Genomic DNA, 14,823 nt, shown 5'->3' on the forward strand with positions numbered 1-14,823 from the left:
GAATTTTTTTCATATCAAAAGTAACCTGCTCTGTCTAGTCTGTCCCCTTTGCTCCGCGATTTTTGTCTGCGTGAGAAAATGGATGTGTGGCGCGAGAGCGTGTGAAAAGTGTAGATTGCGGGAGTCTCACGCTGAATGCGTAGAGTTGGCAGCCCTGCTTTTAGAAGAGGGATACATCGGATAAATCGTCGGCAGTGTTCCTCCTTCCGCCATGCTTCTTCTCCATGTGAGGATTCATTACATTAGACTAGAGTGCGCGCCGCATGCAAACAGTGCTTCTACATGTGGGGATTGTTTACATCAGAGTGTGCACGTGTTTCACGCAGCATATACGCAGTGTTTGTTTAAGCAGTTGATGGAAAATAAGCTAATGCGCGTTCTCTAAATATAAATTCTCATCTATTATTTTTCACGGTATTTTGAAGTGCCCGCGATAACAATATCGTGCTTAATCATTACCGCGATTTATCGCATTACCGAATACCGGCACATGTCTAGTTGGCAGGAAAAATAATATACAGGCAATAAACAGTCTGTCTTTCTCTAAACACACAACTCACAAATACATTTTTCAGAAACAAGCACCAAACACTGTCGTGTAAATGAACGTCCAGAACACATTAAAAGTTTCTGTTTTCTGTGAGAACGGTGTGTGTTAGCGGCCCCTGAGTTAATAACTAATGATCTTTACAACGGAAGTGAATCAATCAAAACTAACTTTATCTGGACAATAACTTTATTCTAGAGCTGCTGTAAAGCAAAGTCAAGTCATCTTCATTTATACAGCGCTTTTGACAATATAGAGCGTTTCACAGCAGCTTTACAGTGATAATAGGAGATTACAGTAACACAGATTGTTTAGGCTTTACAGCAGATCTAGAATAAAGTTATTGTCCAGATAAAGTTAGTTTTGACTGATTCACTTCTGGCGCAACGATCATTAGTTATTAACTTAGTAACCCTAATCCATATTTTTAAATGTATATGATGTTTAATAGGGAGCCAGTGCAGTGTTGACAGAACTGGGCTAATATGGTCATACTTCCTGGTTCTGGTAAGAACTCGAGCTGCTGCGTTTTGGACCAGCTGTAGTTTGTTTATTAAGCGTGCAGGGCAACCACCCAGTAGAGCATTACAATATCTAGCCTTGAGGTCATGAACGCATGAACTTATTGTTCCGTAGATTTATCTTTAAGATGGAAAAATGCGGTTTTACAGATACTACACGTGACTAAAACCAAAACAATCTCTGTTACTGTAATTTCCTATTATCACTGTAAAGCTGCTTTGAAATAGTCTATATTTTTAAAAACGCTGTATAAATGAAGGTGACTTGACAAGGTCGATATGAATCTCACACGTCACATTACAAAAGCTGCTGGGAATCGGTTTAAAGCGTCACAGTCCTATTACTGTTTCCCTGAGAAAGACCTTAAACCTTCCCAGAGCGAGACACACGTGACCCGAGGCCTGTCTGCCAAGAGCCCGGGCTCAGCGCCCAAAGCCTCTCCTGAACAACAAGCTATTGATGCGAGCGGGAGACGCATGAAGCCGGACGGAGGAGAACAGGAGACGCAGGGAAGAGAGAGAATCTGCTGTACTGCAGACGTTTGAGTTCAGCAGAATGTAAGCGCATCACTGCGTTTTGCCTCGTCAGCGATTCAGCCAATCACATTAGACGACTGCCATGATGAAGATTACAGGCATCAGGAGCATCAGTGCGGATCAATACGCTTCCGAGAAGAGCCTTCGTTTCTGCAGTCAGCAAGAGAGCACTTCATTCAGCTGAAGCCCTGGAACAGACACACTCATAAACAGGCCTGAATGTGTTCATGTTCATATAAACAGGCCTGAACGTGTTCGTGTTCATATAAACAGGCCTGAACGTGTTAATGTCCATATAAACAGGCATGAACGTGTTAATGTTCATATAAACAGGTCTGAACGTGTTCATATAAACAGGCCTGAACGTGTTAATTTTCATTTAAACGGGCCTGAACGTGTTAATGTTCATATAAACAGGCCTGAACGTGTTAATGTTCATATAAACAGGCCTGAATGTGTTAATGTTCAGACCCTAACCCTAACTTCTATATGGATGAAGGAACATCACCTGCAGCTCAACCTACCAAAGACTGAGCTTCTCGTCCTCCCTGCCAATCCGTCTCTGCAACACGACTTCACTATCCAGCTAAACTCATCATCAATCACCCCATCAAGGTCGGTCAGAAATCTTGGAGTAACAGTTGATGACCAGCTGACCTTCACAGATCACATTTCAAAGACAGCTCGATCATGCAGGTCTGAACGTGTTCATATAAACAGGCCTGAACTTGTTAATGTTCATTTAAACGGGCCTGAACGTGTTAATGTTCATATAAACGGGCCTGAACGTGTTAATGTTCATATAAACGGGCCTGAACGCGTTCATATAAACAGGCCTGAACGCGTTCATATAAACAGGCCTGAACGCGTTAATGTTCATATAAACAGGCCTGAACGTGTTAAAGGGATACTTCACCGAAAAATGAAAATTCTGTCATCATATACTCACCCTCATGTTTCAAACCTGTATGAATTTCTTTCTTTTGCTGAACAGAAAGGAAGATATCTAGAGGAATATCAGTAACCAGACAGTTTTAGATACCATTGACTTCCATAGTATATTTTTTTCCTACTATGGAAGTCAATGGTATCTAAAACTGTCAGGTTACTCACATTCTTCTAGATATCTTCCTTTCTGTTCAGCAGAAGAAAGAAATTCATACAGGTTTGAAACAACATGGGGGTGAGTATATGATGACAGAATTTTCATTTTTCGGTGGAGTATCCCTTTAATGTTCATATAAACAGGCCTGAGCGTGTGTTAAAATCCTCCGGGTGGTGGAACGAGTTGCACAGTGGTAAACGGGATAAATCCGGTGATTCTCCATCCGCTCCCGCAGAGCCTTTGCTCAGCAGGAATGACCTGAGCTCAAGGACAAGTGTACACAATAACAAACAATCATTCACCTTTAACCCTATAATGAGCTTCAGGATGTTCCACTCAAACTGGGCTTGACATGATGTCAGCGAAGGCCAGATCTTACACAAGAGTCTCAGTGACTCCGCGAAGACTGTAAAGGGATTACTCCATTAAAGAGCTTCTCCTAACAGCGCTAGCGGCTCAGGGCGACGGCTTCTGCTAACAGCGCTAGCGGCTCAGGGCGACGGCTTCTGCTAACAGCGCTAAACAGTGCTGGATCTTTGTGCTGCATCTTCAGTCTTACCTCCACTGAAGCTGAGCTCCTTCAGCAAGATCTCCTCCTTCGACGTGTCCAACACAAACTCCTCAAACGACGGGGTGGCCGAAGCCTGGAAGGTCTTCAGGGACTCGGTGGCTTTCTGGATCCTGTCGGAAAAAAAAACACAATGAAGGCCATTCACATCTAATGAACATCACAATGGCATCAACAGTTTCAGGGAGTTTTCAACAGCAGAAATGATTTCATGACACTTCTTTACGTACAAGATTGATAGTATCAGAAAGAACACTATAACCCTGTGTAAATGAGTCTCAGAGGAACAATGCTGTTCATTCTCTGCTCTAGGAGAATCATGCAAATCAACAGCAGGATTTATTACTGTGAAGGTGCTTTGAAACTATTGGTTTTGTATAAAGCGCTACAGAAATAAACGAGAATGACACTGAGTCATGACATTGAAAATTTGATATTGACAACCACAATATTGCCCAGCATCGAATGTCAAACAAAACGAAAGCGGAACGAAACTGCACTACTCATTTGTGCTTCACGGGCCGTTATAAACCACGGATATCGGATCAAACAGCGCTGACGTGAAAACCAGTAGAAACATTGTGCTATGAATGAACAAGTTATTAAAGTCCACAAATCAGCAACATTCACCATGGATTTAATGTAGTAACCCTAACCGTGGTGTGTGACAGAAATGGTCAAACGCTTACAAGTACTACACATCTGTTTCCAGCACTTCTAAACTATAATATCATGTTTAGGCTAAATATTATTTTAAATGTTATAATGATAAAAAAAATTAAAAAAACGTTCATCCATCAAAGATTGTCCCCATTTATAAAGCTAAAAGTTTCAAGATGTAGGAAATCTCAAACTAATAAAAAAAAAAAAAAAAAATTTCAATTACCATTGTAACATGTTAGTCTGAAGCCCTGTGAACTTAAAGTAAAACTGCACATTGTAATTTCTGTATGTTAAAGGGATAGTTCACTCAAAAATGAAAATTGTGTCATCACTTACTCAACCTCGTGTTGTTCTAAACCTGTATGGGTTTCTCTGTTCTGTTGAACACAAAAGAAGATATTTTGAAGAATGTCGGTAACCAAACAGTTGATGGACCCCATTGACTTCCATAGTATTTTTTTTTCCCACTATGGAAGTCAATGGGGTCCATCAACTGTTTGGTTACCGACATTCTTCAAAATATCTTCTTTTGTGTTCAACAGAACAGAGAAACCCATACAGGTTTAGAACAACACGAGGTTGAGTAAGTGATGACACAATTTTCATTTTTGAGTGAACTATCCCTTTAAGTCTATTTATTACCATGGCAGGCTAATTTAAGGTGTGTAAAAATGTTCAGTCAGCGCTCCTAGCAAACACAGCTAGCCTGGAGCCCTGCGCTACGTAACACCACAGCGGGAAATAATGACTAAGGGTTTGTGGGAAAGTGAAAGTCAAAGCTGCTTAGTGGACTAATAGAGATCAGTTATCAGGATTACAGTGAACCTTGTGGTTTAAATCTAGAAACAAGCCGGTGGACAAAGATTAGGGATTACAGGCACGCGGCGAACGGCTCGTCGCGTCACAGCTTCAGTCAGCAGAGAGCAGTGTGAGAGAAACCGACGTCCTGCACACACACCTGACGTGCAGCAGTTTGGCCGTCTGGACGAAGCAGGACTGATCGGTCTCCTTCAGCACCTCCTGAGCGTATCCCACAAGGCCACTGTTCTCCAGCATGCCCTGGTACTCCTCCACCTGGGCCCGGAGCCGGTCCACTCGCAGGGTTCTGGCCTGTTCCACACACCGCAGCATCTCCGTCCTGCGCTCCTGCAGCGTCTCGAAGAGCCGCTCGAAGTGTTCGTTCGCCCGCCGCTCCGCCAGCTGCCCGTTCTCCTGCGCTCACCAGAACATCGTCACACATCAGCGTGCAGCAACACACACACACACACGGAGAGGGGTGCAACAACACACACACACGGAGAGGGGTGCAACAACACACACACACACACACGGAGAGGGGTGCAACAACACACACACACACGGAGAGGGGTGCAACAACACACACACACACGGAGAGGGGTGCAACAACACACACACACACACGCGGAGAGGGGTGCAACAACACACACACACGCGGAGAGGGGTGCAACAACACACACACACACGGAGAGGGGTGCAACAAACACACACACGCGGAGAGGGGTGCAACAACACACACACACGCGGAGAGGGGTGCAACAACACACACACACACACGCACACACGCGGAGAGGGGTGCAACAACACACACACACACACACACGCGGAGAGGGGTGCAACAACACACACACACACACACGCGGAGAGGGGTGCAACAACACACACACGGAGAGGGGTGCAACAACACACACACACACACACACACGGAGAGGGGTGCAACAACACACACACACACGGAGAGGGGTGCAACAACACACACACACACACGTAGAGGGGTGCAACAACACACACACACACACGGAGAGGGGTGCAACAACACACACACACACACACGGAGAGGGGTGCAACAACACACACACACACACACGGAGAGGGGTGCAACAACACACACACACACACACACACACACACGGACAGGGGTGCAACAACACACACACACACACACGGACAGGGGTGCAACAACACACACACACACACACGGAGAGGGGTGCAACAACACACACACACACGGAGAGGGGTGCAACAACACACACACACACGGAGAGGGGTGCAACAACACACACACGGAGAGGGATGTGTGATACGGGGAAAATATAATATCAAAGTAATAAAACAATAATGAACATGATTGAGGGATCATAAATCAGCTCAGCTAAACGAGACGTTTCTGGAAGCTCAACCAATCAGGATCAAGCAGGAACAGGCCTCTTACCTCTGTGTGATTGATCATCACTTCCAGTTCAGAAATCTGAGTCCTCACTTGGTCTTCTTTGCTAATTAAGTAATGGATACTCTTCGACAGCTTCTCCTGTTGGCAGAGAGTAAAGCCCAGTAGAACACAGTGGAAAACTCGATTTCCGGCCAGTGAGAAACATAACCCAGCTTCTGTGAGACGCCGGACAGAACATCATAAGATGGAGATGATCACATTAAACATGGATGAGCCACGGCTCGTTTACAGTCGTCTGATATTTCTGACCTCTTAATCACGGGCCCTCGCAGGCACATCTATTCACCAGAAACACGAGCGCTTGTTTTCAGCTCAGGAGGACACATGAATAATTTAGGGGTCGTAAATTGTGCTATAAAAACCCTAACCACTTAATCCAGCTTTAACTGAAACCAAGCTACCAAAATGACCAGATGTAAATATAATGATAATCACTTTTCAGCAGCTGGAAGAGTAAAAACATAGTAAAGTTTTTCAAAAGAGTTCCACATGTAGAGATATTAGCCAATCACAGCAGTGGGCGTTTACATTGAGGTCTCACAGCCAATCACAGCAGTGGGCGTTTACACTGAAGTCTCACAGCCAATCACAGCAGCGGGCGTTTACACTGAAGTCTCACAGCCAATCACAGCAGTGGTCGTTTACACTGAAGTCTCACAGCCAATCACAGCAGTGGGCGATTACACTGAAGTCTCACAGCCAATCACAGCAGTGGGCGATTACACTGAAGTCTCACAGCCAATCACAGCAGTGGGCGATTACACTGAAGTCTCAAAGCCAATCATAGCAGTGGTCGTTTACACTGAAGTCTCACAGCCAATCACACAGTGGGCGATTACACTGAAGTCTCAAAGCCAATCATAGCAGTGGTCGTTTACACTGAAGTCTCACAGCCAATCACAGCAGTGGGCGATTACACTGAAGTCTCACAGCCAATCACAGCAGTGGGCGATTACACTGAAGTCTCAAAGCCAATCATAGCAGTGGTCGTTTACACTGAAGTCTCACAGCCAATCACACAGTGGGTGTTTACACTGAAGTCTCAGAGCCAATCACAGCAGTTGGTGTTTACACTGAAGTCTCACAGCCAATCACAACAGTGGGCGTTTACACTGAAGTCTCACAGCCAATCACAGCAGTGGGCGTTTACACTGAAGTCTCACAGCCAATCACACAGTGGGTGTTTACACTGAAGTCTCAGAGCCAATCACAGCAGTTGGTGTTTACACTGAAGTCTCACAGCCAATCACAGCAGTGGGCGTTTACACTGAAGTCTCACAGCCAATCACACAGTGGGTGTTTACACTGAAGTCTCAGAGCCAATCACAGCAGTTGGTGTTTACACTGAAGTCTCACAGCCAATCACAGCAGTGGGCGTTTACACTGAAGTCTCACAGCCAATCACAGCAGTGGGCGTTTACACTGAGGTCTCACAGCCAATCACAGCAGTGGCCGTTTACACTGAGGTCTCACAGCCAATCACAGCAGTGGCCGTTTACACTGAGGTCTCACAGCCAATCACAGCAGTGGGCGTTTACACTGAGGTCTCACAGCCAATCACAGCAGTGGCCGTTTACACTGAGGTCTCACAGCCAATCACAGCAGTGAGCGTTTACACTGAAGTCTCACAGCCAATCACAGCAGTGGGTGTTTACACTGAAGTCTCAGAGCCAATCACAGCAGTTGGTGTTTACACTGAAGTCTCAAAGCCAATCATAGCAGTGGTCGTTTACACTGAAGTCTCACAGCCAATCACAGCAGTGGGCGATTACACTGAAGTCTCAAAGCCAATCACAGCAGTGGGCGTTTACATTGAGGTCTCACAGCTAATCACAGCAGTGGGCGTTTACACTGAAGTCTCACAGCCAATCACAGCAGTGGGCGATTACACTGAAGTCTCACAGCCAATCACAGCAGTGGGCGATTACACTGAAGTCTCAAAGCCAATCATAGCAGTGGTCGTTTACACTGAAGTCTCACAGCCAATCACACAGTGGGTGTTTACACTGAAGTCTCAGAGCCAATCACAGCAGTTGGTGTTTACACTGAAGTCTCAGAGCCAATCACAGCAGTTGGTGTTTACACTGAAGTCTCACAGCCAATCACAGCAGTGGGCGTTTACACTGAAGTCTCACAGCCAATCACAGCAGTGGGCGTTTACACTGAGGTCTCACAGCCAATCACAGCAGTGGGCGTTTACACTGAGGTCTCACAGCCAATCACAGCAGTGGCCGTTTACACTGAGGTCTCACAGCCAATCACAGCAGTGGGCGTTTACACTGAAGTCTCAGAGCCAATCACAGCAGTTGGTGTTTACACTGAAGTCTCACAGCCAATCACAGCAGTGGGCGTTTACACTGAAGTCTCACAGCCAATCACAGCAGTGGCCGTTTACACTGAGGTCTCACAGCCAATCACAGCAGTGGGCGTTTACACTGAGGTCTCACAGCCAATCACAGCAGTGGCCGTTTACACTGAGGTCTCACAGCCAATCACAGCAGTGGGCGTTTACACTGAAGTCTTAAATCAGACCTGCTCATTTATTCAATTCAAAATGTATTTGTTCAAGTGAGAGGATTAAAATCAGGGTGGAAAAATTAGCATTTATTTCTAAATTATGATTTTACATTTACATTTATTCATTTAGCTGACGCTTTTATCCAAAGCGACTTACAATTGCTATGTCAGAGGTCGCACGCCTCTGGAGCAACTAGGGGTTAAGTGTCTTGCTCAGGGAGACATTGGTGTCTCACAGTGGATTCGAACCCGGTTCTCTCACACCAAAGGCATGTGTCTTATCCATTGCGCCACCCCCACCACCCCATGATAGACTTTACATTACAAGTAAGAATAAGTTACTTTATTCACATTGTGCAAATAAATTTAGAGTGGCAGCTCTGGAAACATTTACCCATAAAGTAGAAACATATTAAATTATATAAAAGCCCCTTAAGCCCCTTTTTAGTAAAAAAAAATCCTACTAACATTATAAGTGCACCTCGGGAAACATAAAATAATAAGAAAATGCAGATCTTCTGAAGTTCTTCTGAGCAAGGACAGACTGACCCGATGTTGGCTCGATGGATATTTAACGGGACGTACCTTGAGGATCTTGTAGGCGCTGCTCATGGAAGTGACTCTGTGGTTAGCGTGAGATCCTCCGAGTTTGCAGAGATGACACACGGGACGCCGGCACACCTCACAGTACATGTTCACCTTCTCCATCTCGTGCTCGGGACACATCAGCACCTGCGATATGAGGGAGCAATGGATGAGATCATGACTGACAGTACTAATATCCACTGTGCAGAAAACTACCGCTAGTTACGTCTAATTTCAGCACTGAATAACACACATGGACAAGATGCATCATAAACCGTGTTGGAAACAGAGTGAGCTGGTGCGGGACAGGGGCGGGATCCAAGCTGCCCAAAACATGACTAGCCTGTCAGGCGCTTTCACAGATGCGTGTGCCGTTTAATGTGTGATACGTTTCCTCAGCGCTAAACCTTCATCATACGGTTATATCTGTAAGTGCCACAAATTCACGCGAGTATTTCCATTTTGCATGAAGGCTCGTCCTGACAGCGTTAAACTCAGACTTCACTGAACGAGCGCATGCACATCAAACAGAGGAAGACAATTAATATTCATCGCAAAAATATTAATTGAGCTGAAATATGTTTGTTGGACGTTAAATTTAGGTTTAAACGTCAACATTAAAGTATTCGTAATGCAAGTATTTATGAGAGTGGGAAATGTAAAGGGATAACGGCATGTGACATGTTTGTTAGGATCGGTAACAAATATTCTGATACTATTCTAACTAACACAGGAGCACCTCAGGGTACAGTTTTATCCCCATTTTTGTTTTCACTTTATACTGCTGACTATAGGCATAGTCAATCATCTTGCTGGGTACAAAAATTCTCTGATGACACTGCTTTAGTGGGTCTACTTAATCAGGATGATGATCTTGCCTATAGAAGGGAGGTGCAGTCTTTTTACAACTGGTGTGAGACAAATTTTTTGAAATTGAACGTAGGGAAAACTAAGGAACTTGTGATTGATTTTAGAAAGAAAAAAGAGAAGGTCCTTCCAGTTACAATTAATGGTCAGGTGATTGAAATTGTGAAGTCATATAAATATTTAGGTGTCTATGTGGATGACAAACTAAACTGGAAAGAGAATACTAATGTTTTAATGAAGAAGGCTCAGTCGAGACTTTTCTTTTTGAGAAAACTCAGATCATTCAACATAAGCACAAAGTTCTTAAATGTCTTTTATCAAGGGATTTTAGCCAGTGTTCTTTTCTATGCTGTACTTGTCTGGGGGGGCAGTATATCTGCTGAGGACAAAAATAGGATAAATAAGCTAATCAAGAGAGCAGGTTCAGTTATTGGTCTTAATCCAGATGTTTTAGAGATTACTGTTGAGAAGAGGATTAGTTCCAAATTAAAAATGGTCCTGCTTTTTGAAGGCCATCCACTGCACAATTTGTTTAAAGGTCTCAGAAGCTCTTTTAGTGAGCGACTGATAATGCCACGGTGCTCTAGTGAGCGCATGAGAAGGTCTTTTGTTCCAGCAGCGGTCAGATTTTTTAACCAACATTGCTGATTGTTGAGTATTATTCTTGTCTCTTAAAGTGTTGTTTTTAGTATTTGTTGATTGTGAAAATGAATCTCTCAAATTGTGTCTCGTAATCAGCGCTTAGGCTAGTAGTCGTCTATTAATCCAGAATTATGTACTTGTCTGTTAGTTGTGTATCGTGTCTGATGGCTGTATGGTTGGTAGCAAATTAGTTTCCCTACTGGGATTAATAAAGTTTTTCAATTCAATTCAATTCAATTCATGTTACGGTGTCCAGAGTGAGTGTGTGTGTTCCTGCAGAACATTCCTCTGTTAACACTGAGTTTGTGTTTTTATTTTTATTTATTATCTTTATTATCTTCATTTTTAATGTAATGATTTAAACTGTCCTTTTGCTTTACAGCTCAGATATAGATAAACTCACTATAGCATTCAGTGGGCCTGAAGGACAGCTTTGGCCAGAACGTGGAAAAGTGCGTTTTGAAAAAAAGAAAAGAAAATTGGGCTTTTAAAAAATCTGATTAGTCGATTAATCGAAGAAATAATCGGCCAACAATTCGATTCTCAAAATAGTCGTGAGTTGCAGGCGTAGATGCCAGAGAGAGAGGAGTGTGGGGTACCTTGGGCCTGAAGTTGGTGGTGGGTCCCACGTACTCGTGCTGGGCTTTGGGGGTCCCCCAAGGGTGGTGCAGCTTGAAGCACTCGTTGCAGTAGCTGGCCCTGCAGTCCATGCAGCTCTTGGTGGCCTCGTGGGGCGGCGGCTTACACGCTCCGCACATGATGGCCACGGCCGCGCGGGCCGCCTGACGGTAGCGCTCCACGATACTCTCCAGCGTGAAGTTCCTGAAGAGCATGCTGATCCCGCGCTCCCCGAGGTCGATGTCATGCTGACACCCGGGACACGGGAACGTGGTGACGCGGGGAGTGACGGAGGAGCGCCTCCAACCGGGAGAAGAGATGGAGCCTGAGCAACACGAGAACCCAGTCAGAGGAACGGGGTAGAAGTGGACGGCACACACACACACACGCACATACTCTCTCGCACGCACACGCACGCGCGCACACGCACACACACACTCTCGCACGCACACACTCATAAACACACACTCGTACTCTCTCGCGCACACACACACACTCAAACACACGCACATACTCTCTTGCACGCACATGCACACACACACACACGCACATACTCTCTCGCACGCACGCACGCGCGCACACACTCTCGCACGCACACACTCATAAACACACACTCGTACTCTCTCGCGCACACACACACACACACTCAAACACACGCACATACTCTCTTGCACGCACATGCACACACACACACACGCACATACTCTCTCGCACGCACACACACGCACGCACACACACACACGCACATACTCTCTCGCACGCACACGCGCACACACACACTCTCTCGCACGCACACACACGCACACACACGCACGCACACACACACACACACACTCTCTCGCACGCACACGCACGCACGCGCGCACACGCACGCGCGCACACACACACTCTCTCGCATGCACACACTCATAAACACACACTCGTACTCTCTCGCGCACACACACACACACACACACACTCAAACACACGCACATACTCTCTTGCACGCACATGCACACACACACAAAAACACGCACACTCTCTCGCACGCACACACACACACTCGTACTCTCTCGCACACACACACTCATAAACACACACTCGTACTCTCGCACACACACACACACACACAAACACACACTCGTACTCTCTCACACACACACATAAACACACACTCGTACTCTCTCGCACACACACATAAACACACACTCGTACTCTCTCGCACACACGCACACTCATAAACACACACTCGTACTCTCTCGCACACACGCACACTCATAAACACACACTCGTACTCTCTCGCACACACACACACACAAACACACACTCGTACTCTCTCACACACACACATAAACACACACTCGTACTCTCTCGCACACACACATAAACACACACTCGTACTCTCTCGCACACACGCACACTCATAAACACACACTCGTACTCTCTCGCACACACACACACGCACGCACGCAAAATAAAGCACTATCAATAAGGTCAGACACAGATGGAGAGACTCAGACAGTGGAAACAGCACAACAGCAGACAGTGATCTGGACAAGAGAAACTTCAAACACACGTCAAAAATGGAAATGAATCACTTTGGGGAGAAAAGGGAACGACAGACTGATTACACGTTATTTCACAGTGATGAATGAGATCGAGGTCACTGTTTTTAAAGCTGCAGTGTGTCATTTCTGTCAAACAAAACTGAAGAGGTGATTTAAATATCGTTTTCTAACAGGTTTCCCTAAACACTCCATCTGTCATTGGTCAGTCAAACAGGAAGCCCCACCCCTAACCCACGTGACTGGCCGAGATAGAAGTTGACCTGACCCAGCTTAAACAAACAGAACAATGTCATGAAAGAGTCAGTGTTTCGCTCGTCAGGAGCCAATTAGTGATGCATCGTAATTAAAAATCTTGGGCGGAACCAAAACCAGAAATTCTGGACACTCTGGTATGAAAGCTGAAAACTGAACAATTATTTGAAATCTGTTTTTTTGTGCAATTACTTGTTCTTGCTTCAGGTGGTGTTTCTAACGTAACATCTAGACTCAAACAACAACTTTAAAATTACTTTAAAAATATTTCTAATATTACTTGTATAAAATATTGCTTACAATGCTAAGAATACAGAAGAATAAATAACATCTTGAGATGTTGTGCTAAACAGATTCTGCAGGTAAACGTGCTTTATTAATGTGAATAACTCGAGACATGTATGTGCATTTGTGAGTGTGATTAACCCAACGCAGATCAGCCTGAACGTTGACCCCAGCGCAGATCAGCCTGAACGTTGACCCCAGCGCAGATCAGCCTGAACGTTGACCCCAGCGCAGATCAGCCTGAACGTTGACCCCAGCGCAGATCAGCCTGAACGTTGACCCCAGCGCAGATCAGCCTGAACGTTGACCCCAACGCAGATCAGCCTGAACGTTGACCCCAACGCAGATCAGCCTGAACGTTGACCCCAGCGCAGATCAGCCTGAACGTTAACCCCAACGCAGATCAGCCTGAACGTTGACCCCAGCGCAGATCAGCCTGAACGTTGACCCCAGCGCAGATCAGCCTGAACGTTGACCCCAACGCAGATCAGCCTGAACGTTAACCCCAACGCAGATCAGCCTGAACGTTGACCCCAGCGCAGATCAGCCTGAACGTTGACCCCAGCGCAGATCAGCCTGAACGTTGACCCCAACGCAGATCAGCCTGAACGTTGACCCCAACGCAGATCAGCCTGAACGTTGACCCCAGCGCAGATCAGCCTGAACGTTAACCCCAACGCAGATCAGCCTGAACGTTGACCCCAGCGCAGATCAGCCTGAACGTTGACCCCAGCGCAGATCAGCCTGAACGTTAACCCCAGCGCAGATCAGCCTGAACGTTGACCCCAGCGCAGATCAGCCTGAACGTTGACCCCAGCGCAGATCAGCCTGAACATTCTGAACATTAACCCCAGCGCAGATCAGCCTGAACGTTAACCCCAGCGCAGATCAGCCTGAACGTTAACCCCAGCGCAGATCAGCCTGAACGTTAACCGCAGCGCAGATCAGCCTGAACGTTGACCCCAGCGCAGATCAGCCTGAACGTTAACCCCAGCGCAGATCAGCCTGAACGTTAACCCCAGCGCAGATCAGCCTGAACGTTGACCCCAACGCAGATCAGCCTGAACGTTGACCCCACCGCAGATCAGCCTGAACGTTGACCCCACCGCAGATCAGCCTGAACGTTGACCCCACCGCAGATCAGCCTGAACGTTAACCCCAACGCAGATCAGCCTGAACGTTAACCCCAGCGCAGATCAGCCTGAACGTTGACCCCACCGCAGATCAGCCTGAACGTTGACCCCAGCGCAGATCAGCCTGAACGTTAACCCCAACGCAGATCAGCCTGAACGTTGACCCCAACGCAGATCAGCCTGAACGT

General features: G+C 46.0%; 1 protein-coding gene across 2 annotated transcripts in view; it reads right to left on the reverse strand.

Annotated features, from left to right (window-relative positions):
- Nucleotides 1-14,823, reverse strand: part of trim36 (tripartite motif containing 36) — a 30,486-nt gene that overhangs the window by 10,655 nt on the left and 5,008 nt on the right. For both annotated transcript variants that reach the window (XM_082187546.1, XM_082187547.1), the window contains exons 3-7: nucleotides 11,400-11,743; nucleotides 9,292-9,438; nucleotides 6,172-6,267; nucleotides 4,900-5,153; nucleotides 3,270-3,391 (exon numbers count right to left, since the gene is read on the reverse strand). In XM_082187546.1, coding sequence (XP_082043672.1) covers nucleotides 3,270-3,391; nucleotides 4,900-5,153; nucleotides 6,172-6,267; nucleotides 9,292-9,438; nucleotides 11,400-11,743 — 963 coding nt within the window. The remainder of the gene's footprint in view (nucleotides 1-3,269; nucleotides 3,392-4,899; nucleotides 5,154-6,171; nucleotides 6,268-9,291; nucleotides 9,439-11,399; nucleotides 11,744-14,823) is intronic.

The sequence above is a fragment of the Leuciscus leuciscus genome, assembly GCF_965113295.1.
Source record: "Leuciscus leuciscus genome assembly, chromosome: 13".
Classification (NCBI taxonomy): domain Eukaryota; kingdom Metazoa; phylum Chordata; class Actinopteri; order Cypriniformes; family Leuciscidae; genus Leuciscus; species Leuciscus leuciscus.